The 12,761-nt window shown below is 42.4% G+C and overlaps 1 protein-coding gene across 4 annotated transcripts in view; it reads left to right on the top strand.

The window, feature by feature from the left end:
* LOC149240009 (single-stranded DNA-binding protein, mitochondrial-like) overlaps nt 1-12,761 on the top strand; it is a 263,565-nt gene that overhangs the window by 81,366 nt on the left and 169,438 nt on the right. For all 4 annotated transcript variants that reach the window (XR_016246475.1, XR_016246476.1, XR_016246474.1 and 1 more), the window contains exon 2: nt 4,902-4,999. Coding sequence is in view for 1 of the 4 variants with exons in the window: in XM_089373609.1 (XP_089229735.1) it covers nt 4,930-4,999 (70 nt within the window). In the remaining 3 variants the exon portion in view is untranslated. The remainder of the gene's footprint in view (nt 1-4,901; nt 5,000-12,761) is intronic.

Here is a 12,761-nt window from a genome sequence, read left to right as displayed (position 1 = left end):
TTGGGAGAAAAACTCCGCTAATTGTTTGATGCTTGAGAAAAACACAAATAATTAGTTGAGGTTAAAAAACTCCCTAGAGTGAAACTCTTTGCTGAAAATTCTTAAGTTTACCTAGGTGTGTTACATTTCTTTATAAACATACTAGAATCATTTTTACATAGGGCCCATATGTTGGGTTGTGTTATATTCTTTCCACGACTAGCCCCTGTAGTTAACCGGCGGGTTAGAGGTGGGGCGGAGCTGATTGCGTAGCGGGGGGGTCACAGGGGGTTTGAGGGGTGCAGGTAACCCCCCTTTATGGGGTCTGGGATAGCGCCCCAGAACATTTTGTTTTTTGGACCGTATATTAGGTTGGGCGGACCCACCTATGGTTTTGTGCATAATTTTCGCACATGGTTTTGAACGCGATGGTTTTCGGTCCATGGTATTGGATGCTTCGACATGTATAAATATGTATTGTAACATTGAAAGGAACATAATGAAAAATCAAGCTAGTAGTCCTGATTTTGGGATCCAGGGGAAATCTCTGTGTATATGTGTTTTATGTGTTATGCTCTCACATTGTTTATTTTTTGTGTTTTAGAATTCGTATGCAGGTAATTTTTGTACAGGGTTAAAACCTACACCATAGGGCTGCAGAGTTTGGATTACATAACTTTGATAATCTGCTAATTGATGATGATGAATTCTGGATGCTTGATAGCTCAAACATGATGGAATGCTTTGAAAAAATGTGCACTGCTATAGGGTAGTTGACACAAAGTGGTCAACATGAGTCTCATTAGACTCACCATTCAATAGTAGGTTGCTAAGTGTATCTTGCGCTATCTTAAGGGAAACCCTCACATGGGCATTCTCTACTTAACGGGTTTTAACATTTGTCCCATTGTTTTTTTTAATGCTAAATAGGCACTTGACAAGCAGCACTTTGTTAAGAAACCAAGTGTAATAGACACAAGCACTTAATTACTCCTTTTTGATAGTTACTTGTGAAAAACTTGATGTCTTCCTATTACGTCTTATGTCTTCTTCATCAAGCAATTATACATGTGTTAAATCATTCAAAGAAATAGAGATCACAATGAGACAAGAGACACCAAAAATTAGGCCAGTGGCCAGGGCAAAACCCACAAGGGGAAAACCCAACAATCCTTTCCTTATAGAGTTAGATCAAAATGAGAGATATCCAAGTCAAGAACCAATACCAAACTGCCACCAAGATACCAAGTCAAACCCTCCTCCAAGTCATCTCAAAAGTCAAAGTCAACATTGGTCAAACTGCTTCAAATATGTTCAAACTGAAGAATTTCAGACCTGCAACTAGGGCCAAATTTCAGCCTCTTCCATAGAAAACAGACCTCCACACGTGCGAGTTGTGGTAGTCAAAGATTCGATCAACGAGGGAATACTCTTCTTGTTTTTGCCTTGTCTTCTCTCCTTTGACTCAACGTCTTTCTCCTTCGTTAGGTGTGGAAGATACTTCTTGTTGTGATGAATGAATGAGCTTCCAAGTAGGTTGAACTTGTCTCTTATATATAGCTGTGCAGGAGGGTTGAATAGGTGCCACTTGGAGGGCTAGGCCGACTTGGTCATCTAGTGGGCTTATGACTTGTACTAAAATTCATATTCTTTTTCTTTTAAATGTCCGAAGGGGACATAAAGTAAATTTTTTCTTTCGACTCAAAAAAAATTTCTTTTGATTCTAGCACATGAGGTGCATGATAGGACGGCTGGGGCGGTTGGCTTTCGCACCCCCCAGCCGTGATCGAGTCCTGCGGCGGCCCCTCGCTGGGCGATTTCGAACGGCTATGCCGTATTCTGCTGGCTTCGGCCATATTCTGTTTCTGCTGGCTTCGGCCGTATTGTAAAAAAAAATATCTGTAGGCTTCGGCCATATGTGGATTTTCTCTCTGAAAAAAAATACATCAATGATAAATATACATTATGAAGACCGAACGTAATTACATTTTCAACACTCCCTCTTAACTAGGGAGGTATTTATAATGACTCATTGAGATATTCTCAAGTTGAAATATTCTGTAAGAAAGGATCCGGATTGATAAGAATCATCAATAACATCATAACCAACATTTTCAAATTACCAAGGCCTTGACAAGTAATCTCTATCTCTCCACTAGATCAGAGCACAATGTTGGGAGGCATTCAATAGGACACCATACAACCGCCTCTTTGAGACACATACTCCACCTAGGTTCCTCAAAGTATGTCCTCCACAGGACCATTTCCTAATTCAGTGTCATATTTTTTGACTTAGGAGTGCCAGTCCTAATCAGTCACATTACTTGACATAAGGAAGTGTCAGCCCATTGGACCATTCTTAAACCAGGTCAATGTACTTGACTTAGGGTGTTAACCCTAATCAGCCATAGTACTTGACACAAGAATGTTAGTCCATGATGCATATCCAATCCACCATTTTTCCTATCCAGGTCCATGTAGTTGACTTAGGGTGTTAATCCTAATCAGTCACGGTACATGACACAAGGAGAAACTAGGTGTCCATCCTCACTCCCTAGTAATTTGGAAGGAGTTATCCACAAGACCAAGATTGTCGTGGAAATACTCAAGCTTTCCTTACATCAACTACATGTTCATCCGTGGAGATCAATTGTAGCTTCTCGACACTCATCAACTTCATATCTCAAAAAGTGTTATTTCATCATAGTGTGCTTTCGACCTTCCATGAAAAATCAGGTTTAATTGAAAATCTTCATAAAGTATCAGGTCGAATCTTGCATGCCGACAAATGGTTCATGGAGCCAAAATGCTTCACAACTAACTGCACAAGCTACAAAAATCCTACTTCCTGTTCTTCTAATAAACCATAGCAGATCTCAAGCAAGAGCAATTATCAGTAGTACTTTTCTCATCACCAGCACTGCCATCCCAGTAATCGAATCAAATATATCAGGGAACCAATCAGCTGCTGGTATAATGATCGATTAACAACATCAGAACTTCTGCAAAATAGGTCTGCAATCCATCAACCAAACTTGGAGGTTCTTTCAAAACAATATTTCATAGGGTTTCTGCCAAACCTCAAACCCCAAGTAGTAGTGTCTCAAACCAAGATCATTTATGTCAAACTCTGCTGCCAGCTCCCTCTTAAACTGAAATGCTCTGCATTAGTCAACATCTATATCATATAGTAGGATCACTGACTCATTCTTTACAATCTGTTGTTGCATGCTCAGGAGAAGGTGGATCATTAGTAGCTCCTTAGCCGCCTAATATAACATGATCAGAGAACTTTTTTGAAACTTTACTGCAATATGAGCAGCACTTTCTTTAATAACAAAGAAACACCATACCATGTCATTATGTCAAAGCTATACTCTCTGTCCAAGTCATTCTTCTTCTTGGAAATATATACAGGTATGGCACACAATGATGAGATGATGGTGCAATAAAGTAGAATATGGGGTATTTGTACTTGTTTATGCTGTTGTCTACCATCTTTGACAGTCCACTCATGTGTTGTTGAAGCCATTGTAAAGTGAGCATTGTCAACATGATGTATGGTTGCTGCACTCTAGTGTCATCTATGGGTGAAATATAGGGCTTTTGTCCAACTGGGGGGCACCTTATGACCATAATCATTTTCATTTCATTCTCATCAAATTTTTTAGTTTGTATGCTAATTACACTGTCAACAATACTTGTGAGTTAGTTCCTCTTTTGCACGACCTGGGCTCAGAGTTTTATATAATAACAGTGAATATAAAAGTAAATGCAAGTCTAAAGTAATGTTCTTCTGTTCCTTTCTTTTTCTAAATATTTCTTTCTTGATTATCAATTTTTTATACTTGGCCTTTGACATCACACTTGGAGAGTAAGTGTATACATTATTAACTTTTGCAAATTAGCAGCTTGTATAATATGATCATGCATTTCCCATATAGGCCTATTCATTGATATGTGTTATTCTTTAGACAATATTTTAGAATTACTTCAAGAAGCACACCCTAAGGTTCTGCACTGCAGAGAGTGATCCTTTGGTTTATGTGCTAGGTTTGAGGGGTAACTATTTTTTCAAAATGGCTCATGCCTTTCAGCCAACTTTATCCCGTTGAAACTCATGTCATATAGATTGGGGAACCACTACAAGGACAGCGCACTAGTGGATGGCTCAAGAATCCATTGACTTCACCTATGAATCAGTGTCCAGTTGGTCTACTTTAGCCAACTTAATTATGGCCTTTGCATTTTTAAAATTCACTCTTCCAAAATGGAAGAAAAATGAGATTTACCATTATGTTATTTGCAGTTAGTTTAAAATAAAAGCTTGACAAATTTATGTTCATTAACAATGTAAATTTGATAGTAGGGTAGAAAAACTACATCATGTATGGCCTATGCTTCTGTCCATGTCTAATTTGCACTTTTCATCACTTCGATTAGTGTTGGAAAGGTGAGGGTTATGCTTTCATATATTATAGTTAATTGTTCAGATTGTCGAGCTGGCATTCTCATTTATTTCAGTTTGTGACTTTTCATTGTATATTATTTTTTCAATTGAGTTTAGTTTTCACTGTAGATTTTGAATGTCTATAAGTATTGTTCTTTAAGGAGAAAGTTATTTTTTTAGGTCAAAGTTAAACTTGCACTATTTGTGCCTTTATACTGCATTATATCATTCAAAGCATTTGTAGGAGAGAGAGAAAAGATGATCGTTAGTAGGAGAAAGTTTTTGTTGTTGGAGGGAATGTTGTTCTAATCTATGATTTTCTACAGCTTATTGTTGAGCCCACAATGTGGAATTCTCATTTATTTTAGTGGTCATTTCAAGCTCCAACTTTTGGATAATTATGGAAATGCTTCAAAATTGATTTCAATCTCTTGATTATAGAATAATAATCTCATGTTTCTTGTCTTTGTAGGTTCATTGGTTATCATCCATATAACTGTATGGCACCACGTTTAATAAATTTATTGCATCCTTTGAATAGGATGCTTGGAAGAATTGAGTTATCACCTGGTAAGTTTGTTGTTGTTGTTGTTGTTGAAGAATACTTATTATATTTATCAAAAATATTTGCATCTAGGGAAAATAAAAAGCAGAATGGTATATACAATGGTATTTACATCCTCCCCCTTAAGCAACAAGAACAGCAATAAAATTTGAATAGGCACCGAAGTTTAACAATTTGGCATCGTTGATCAACAATTACTCTTTTGCTGACAACTGCATACATATCTCTTCTCTTCACATAAAACGAAAGGTAGACAAAGAGCTAACCTCATTTTCAAAAACGTATATACATTGAAGCTCCCAAAGAACACAGAAGGTAGAAATCCTCAAGCAATGTCAAATACCACCAACTTCCAAGAGAAGAATGGATCACAGGTCACAAGTCACCCAACAATATTGCATGTCAATGTAATTGCCTTTGAAGAGTAGTGGACAGATTTATTTGAACATGCTCCCAACCAGACTTGGCCAATGGACAATTCCAAAATAAATCCGTCACTGTTTCTGCCTTGAGACAAGAAGGGCAAAGCCTATTTGAGAGGTCACTGTTATGTAGGTGTTACCCCTTCACATCTAAGGGTAACTAGAGGATATTTTTTCTTCGATGATCCACATCATAGACATTGGTCCCAAGGATGACTCTCATGATTCTCCATAGATAATTTCTCGAAGATGCTTTGCACACCATGTTTAGCTCACTCATTTGTTGATTATGGTACCTAATGCACATGAGGTACATTTGTCCATTGCTTCATATTAAATCTTAACACCCAATGCTTTTGACTTGAAAGTAGTAATCATGGATTGAATTACATAATGAATCATGATGCTTGGAAGCTATGACTTTTGGCTTGTTTCACCTTGGAAGTCATCATCAATCTCCTAATCAAGTGTTGCTACTCTTGGGTACTATTGGGGATCTTTGAAAAGGGTAAAGTGCCTAAGTCTCTTTCCATACATAACATGCTCTAACTGTCCCTTCTCCGTTGTTCTTTCTTTTGGGTTGTTGCATGTCTCCTAGAAAGGTTCATGCTTCGAAATCCCATGAGAAGGGGCTTGAATGCCCTAGGTTGATGCAACTCTATAGTAAAGTTGAAGAGAAAGAGTAGGGCATGAATTTCAAAATGCAAAAGAAAATAAAGGGATATGAATAAGCCAAAAGCCAAAGTGAGCCTGAGCTCTACTCCCTTGCTAGGAAGCCATTGCTCCAACTCCTTTGCAATGAAATGCATGACTAAAAAGTGTTGATTTTTTGTGTAGCATCGAGAGGTATTCTCACCTTGCTAAAGGAAATCTCCAAGTTGCTTAAGAGAAATTAAATATTTTTTTTCTTTTAAATTTTGGAGCATCATGTAGGCTCAAGAGGACAAGTTGGCACCACCATGTAAGGGTGTGTCCCTTGAGCAAATTCACACCCATTCAATCAATGTATACAATGTTTTTTTCCCGGGGAGAAAATATCATAATTTCCATTAATTTGTGAAAATTACATGCTGTAAATGCCATAGGCATATGCAAGTACCGTGACCGTAGTCAACTGTGAAGAGTTTGTAAAAACAAGACTGCAAATTACTACAAAATGACCCTGTGATGGGTATACTCATGGCTGCTGATCATATACATATTAATTACATGTTTCAAAATTTCAACATTGGTGATTGCTGTTCTATTTGCTGAAAAAAAAATATAAACAAAAAGAAGCTGATAAAATTAGGGCTTGTCTGCCCTCTGTAGTTCCTGATCCATATATGGTCTGTGGAAAAAGCGATAGGTCCACTCAGGTGAGTGCTCTGTAATCATCCATTCTCCTCGAGGATGATGTGTTGCTTCTTTCGATAGCTTGTCCGCACCTTCATTACGCTCCCTGTAAATATGAGTGCATGAGACATGATCAAAATGTGTTTTGAGAAAAATAATACCATCCAAAATAGTTCTGAGTGTGTATGCATGACATGTTGTTAAGTTGTTGAACCAGTTTATAACTATTTTGGAGTCTCCAAATATTTGTAAGTGTCTGCACTGTTTGTGTATTGCAAAGTATAAGAGGTGTCGGAGTGTGAGCAGCTCCAGAAAGTTATTTGTGCCCTCTCCCAACCCCATGCAGATGTGAGAAATGAGTATCAATCAGATGTAGGATTATGCCTCCACCACAACCCTGTGCTTGTGCTGCACCATCGAAGTAGGCCTAGGGGTGTTCTTTGTCTATGAATTCCTGTGTGATGTTTCGGGTCCTAATTGCATGTTCCTCTGCCGGGATTTCCAAGTAGCTCATATAGATTTTAGGAATGATCAATGGCCAGACTATATTTTCCCCCCTAAATATAATGTTTTTCCGGCACATCCATATGTACCAACAGACCAATAGCGGCAGGTTCTGAGCTCTCGGCTCTGTTGATGATTCCCACCACCTTTCCCAGGTGTTAGGGATATCGTCACCGCTCCAGGTATGAGGGATTCTTAGTGTATGAAGGACTTGAGCCTAGGTATGTTGAGTTGTGGTACATGAGAGGAATAAATGGTGGTTCGATTCCTCCTCTGCATGGCATAAGACACACCAAGTCGGTCCTTGATATGCCCATTTCCTAAGGTTTGCTCCTGAAGGTGTTTTGTCCATAATGATGTTCCACATCAGTAGTTTGGTGTGCGGAGGGGCTTTTAACTTCCATAGATGACTCCACCAACTCTTCAGTCTATCTGGCTTGTGGTCAGCATGTATGATATCATACCCCTCCTTAGGGGAGTAGTGCCCTTTCTTTGAAAAACCCTAGATCAGTTCATCCTCCTTGTCCCTTAGGCGCACATGGGATTCTATTAATGCCTGCAAATAATTCCTCCACTGCCTTTGCCATTGGTCCGGTTGTCCCATGCCTCCCCTGTTTGCCATGCTTGCTGATATATGGTTGTGTTGTGAGGGTCCCCGAGATGTGTGATGTAGTGTACTCCATTGAGGTTTAGCAGAGTTATCAGATCCGGTGGAAGTTGGTAGGAATTCCCACTGCCTATCCATGGATCGATCCCAATCCGGATAGACCCACCATTTCCAATCCTCCATATGAGGCCCCTTCTTATGATGGGAAGAGTGTTTATTACAACCCTCTAGATTACTGATATACCCTTCCTGTTCCATGAGGGTATTCTTAGCCAATCCAAGGCAGAGCTCGGCCATATGTATTTGTGGGTGACCACCTCTGACCAAAGGCTCTTGTGCTTCAGGAGTAGCCAACCAAGTTTTGCTGCCAGTGCCTGTGCGAAAGCAGGGAGATGTTTTAAGCCCCAACCTCCCCATTTTTTAGGAGTTGTGATCCTGCTCCATTTGACCCATGCAAAGGGTTTTCCTTCTTTGTGTCCCTTCCATAGAAAATGACAACAGACTCGTTGAATTCTATGTAGTATCCCTTGGGGGATCCATGCCAAGGACATCCAAAAAACTGGGGTTGCTTCCAGCACTGCTTTTATGAGCACTAGTCTACCAGCTCTGGAGAGTAATCGGTGGCTCCAATTATTTAATATTTTTTCCACCTTTGCAATCAACCAGGTCTAGTCTGCAATTTTATATCCATCTGCTTTAATCCTGAAGCCCAAGTACTTCAATCCATCCTTCAATGCCAAGATTTGATAGGGGAAATTTTGCAGTGCTAGCTGGGTTTCTTGTTGAGTGCAGTCAGAGAAAGATATTGTAGATTTTTCCCCATTTATTTCCATTCCTATAGCAGCACTGAATAGCTTCAGTATCTCTGTGAGAGTAATGATGTCCTGTATTCCCCCATCTAGGAATATGAGGATATCATCATACAAATAGCAGATGTGTTATAAGACATTGTTCCGAGATCTTGAGGCCCCTGAGTCTCCCAACTCTCTTCTCTGTCGCAATTAGTATGCTCAGTCCTTCCATAACCAGGAGGAAAAGTAAAGGGGATAAAGGGCAGCCTTGTCTGATTCCCCTCTCCGCTTGAAAGGTTTGGGAGGCGAATCCGTTAATTAGGATTGCAAAGGAAACTAAAGTAATGCACCCCATAATCCATCTGATAAATACCAGTGGGAACCCCAAATGGGTGAGTATCATCCTTAAATATAACCAACTGACCTTGTCAAATGCCTTTGAGAGGTCAATTTTAAGTGACACCCCTTTCAGATTCTTCAGCTTGATGGAGTGGAGGGCCTCTTGAGCAGAGCCTATGGCTTCATGGATTTGTTTATTTTGAAGAAAGGAAAATTGCTCCTGTGAGATGTGTTTAGATAGGATTGGCTTGATGCGATTTGCAATAATCTTTGCAATAATTTTATAGAGACAGTTGCAGAGGGATATAGGGCGGAAGTCATTGAAGGAGAGCGGGGAGTCCGATTTGGGTATGAGGGCAATATAGGTAGAGTTGATAGGGGCATATATGCGGCCAAGGATCCGACTTTCTTCCACCACCCCGAGAAGGTCGTGTCCAATGATGTCGAAGAAGGCAAGGAAGAATTCCACAGACCAGCCATCCGGTCCCAGACTTTTGTCCTTCTTGAACCACTTGAGAGTGCTCTCTAATTCCCCCATGGAGACTGGTTTGATAAGGTCCTCCATCCCATCAGGTTCCACAAAGCCAGGGAAATGACCAGCAATGCGGATGATTTCAGCAAGTGTTGTTCCAGGAGGGGCTTTGAAAAGCTGCTTGAAATGTGTGATACCCAATCGAGCAAGCTGAGGGTGTGTGTTGGCAATCTGATCCAGGTCTGAGGGCATCTACCAAATGGTATTGCTGGCTTTCCTTCCATTTGCATATTTATGAAAGAACTTTGTGTTGCCATCCCCCGCTTGGAGCCAGATAGCCCTGCTTCTGAGTCTCCATGATTCTTCTCGATCAAGTAGTATCTTAGATCTTTGAGCCTCCAGTTCTACAAGATGTAGCTTAGCTTCTATGGATAAGAAACCTTTACCACATTCATCCATTAAGGAGGCCAACTGTGATTCAATGTCAGCCAGAATGTGTTCATCCCTAGCTTCTTTCCTTTTTGTCCACTCAATGGTTAATCTCTTTAGCTGATTTAGGTTGCTACATAATCCTTCAGCCTTCCTTTGGTCCATGAGTGGTGGGGGCTGAGCTTGCCAAAACTCCGAGACCATCTTGATATAGTCAGGGTCCTTTAGCTAGGTGGAGTTAAATTTGTAAGGCGCCCTAGGTTTTCTGGATGAGCCAACCACTTCCAGATATATGGGGGAGTGATCCGATATTCCCCCCGAACCCACCCATTGTCTGTAGATGGTGAGGGATTGTAGGAGGTCTTCCTGAATGAGGTATCTGTCTAGCCTTCGCCCAAGAGCTGCTTCACCAGTTCGTCTGTTATGCCATGTTGGCATCTTCTTGTTCATAGGGACATCTATGAGGCCATATTGTTCCAAGAGGGTGCTCAGCTGATCTGAGAGGGGGTCTAGCTGCGAGTGGTGTTCCTAGGATTCCTCATGTTCGATGGAGAAATTTAGGCTACCCCCTAGAATTGTAGAATGACTAATCATGGGATTTTCTAGAAAGGTTTGCCAGAAGGCCAGTTTGTTTTGATTAGGGGCATAGATATTAATAATACGAAGCTGTTTGCCCAATTCTGCCGAGAAAATGTCCATACCTAGGAAACCCTGACCTCCCCATGATGAAATCACCTTGATTGATAGAGGGTTTATCCCAATGGCTAGGCCCCCAGATCTTCCTGCCGCATCCAGAGCTTGGAGGTGCCAGCTGGGCAGGATGGCTTGAAGGGTCCTAACAATCTGTTCAGATGGACCTAGGGTTTCCTGGAGTAGTATCATGTCACAGGGTACACAGTTCAAAAGTCGCTTGAGGGCCAATTTTTTGGAGGGGCTGGCCAACCCCCTACAGTTGTATGAAAGCCACTTCATCAGGGAACAGAGTCAAGGGTGTCAGTTGCTCTAAGTTCCCTTTCAATGGTGTTCTGGTGCCCCTGGGCCACATCTGCCCCCACGGATTTGATGGCTTTGGATATCTTTGAAGGTCTGCCCCGGGAGGGTTTGAGCTCAATGGAAGGGGGAGGGATGCCCAGACCCAACAGATTAGGGTTCGTCAGTTGACAGGAACGGAGGTTGTAGGAGTGCGAGCCCAAGGCAGTAGGGGAATGTGGGGGATGGTGAAGATGACTCTGTCCATGGATAGTTGGCGGGGTGGTGGAGAAAATAGGGGAGAGGGGTTCAAGTGCACAATTGATGGGGGTAACCATGCTATAGATGGATGCAGAATGAGCTAGAGAGACATTTAAATTATTAAAAAATAGTGCAGAGGGAAAGGGAATAGAAGCAGTACCCGATGTAGGAGCAGCCTCTGCAACAGACCGGGATCGAGTCAGTGGAGGGGATATAGGTGGTATTTGTGGAGCACTGGTTTGCTGAGCAGTGACTCCATCCGCAACCTTTGAGTGATCCAGACTTGTGGGCTGCTCGTCCACAATTGGGTCTTCCAATTGACGATGCTTCGTTCCCCTTGTAGCAGCCTGTGTAGGAGTGAGCAAAGGACAGTCCTTGTAGAGGTGGCCGACCTTATGGCATCTTCTACATCGAAATGGAACTCCTTCATAGTCGAGGTTTTGACGACGTGAGAAATGTCTCCAATGGGGGGTTATCTTTTCCTCCAGCCCCTCCCTTGTATCCAAATGTACCAAGATACACACCATTGTCATGATTCCAGTCTTCTCGAAGGATTGATCGTGTTCCAGGTATGTGCCCAGAGCGTCTCCAATGCGCTTGAATACCACAGGGGTCTAGAATTGCATCGGAAGGCCCGGCAAGCGGACCCAGATCGACCCAGCTCCCAGTTGTTCCCTCTCGGGGTCGAAAAGTGGATCCCATCTCTTTAGCAGGATTGGTGCAAATTCAATGTGCCAAAACTGGGATAAAATCCAGTTTGTATATTCCTCCCCGTGGAAGCGCAGGGCAAACCACCCTCGAGCCAACACCCGGATGATGGGCAATTCTTTCCGCAGGGAGCCCCAGATCTCAGCAGTCCATAGACGAAGACGTTCAACAGAGTAATTTCTGCCATGAACACGACAGTCTCTGGAACTTCACCCATTGAAATGTCTTCGCCCAATGCAAGGTTAATGTCCTTATCCACTGATTTGAGGCACCTGCCTTTCTTGGGCTTGTCCGAGCGACGTGCAGTCGAATATTCTTGAGGATTCCTCGACAACCCTGATTTATAGTTTGGGGAGTGGAAGGGGTAGATTTAGGGTTGGGTATCGGGGAACTGAAGCAGCGAGAGCGAATGGGGGTGTTAGGGTTTGGGCCACCAGGGTTTAGGGTTGCATTGGAGAGAGTAGGGTTATTGAGGGAGGAAGGCCCGGACGGATGGATGTGAGAGGTGGACGGGGTGCATTAAGCGGATATGTGGGGGAGCTGGGGTATGGGAGCGTCGAAGGTGGGCGAGGGTTGGAGGCAGGTTCCAAGTAGGTTTAGGGTAGTCGGGGACAGAGGGGGACAGTCCAGACCAGGGGTGTCGTCAATGTTAACCGAGGGCGGGGGATGTGGCGCTGATGGACCTGGGCGTGCTTGGATGGAAGGTGTAGCTAACAGAGGTCGTAGGGTTGGAGCGAAAGGATCAGAGCCCGACACAGAGCAATGGTGAGACCATATGACCTCTTGGGGATGAGGGTCCTCATAGTCTACCTTGTCCAGCTCCATAGTAACCGACAGTAAACGGTTGATGGAAGTTACTATTGTCGAGGTGAAAAACGGGACGGTGAGGAAGCCAGGTAACCGCTAGGTGAAGGGCCGCAGTAAACCAGG

Source organism: Pinus tabuliformis, chromosome 8, assembly GCF_031772625.1.
Source record: "Pinus tabuliformis cultivar Carrire ecotype Pingquan chromosome 8, CPIR1, whole genome shotgun sequence".
Taxonomy (NCBI): domain Eukaryota; kingdom Viridiplantae; phylum Streptophyta; class Pinopsida; order Pinales; family Pinaceae; genus Pinus; species Pinus tabuliformis.
The sequence above is the reverse complement of the archived record's forward strand: the minus strand, read 5'-3'. Positions and strand labels throughout refer to the sequence as shown.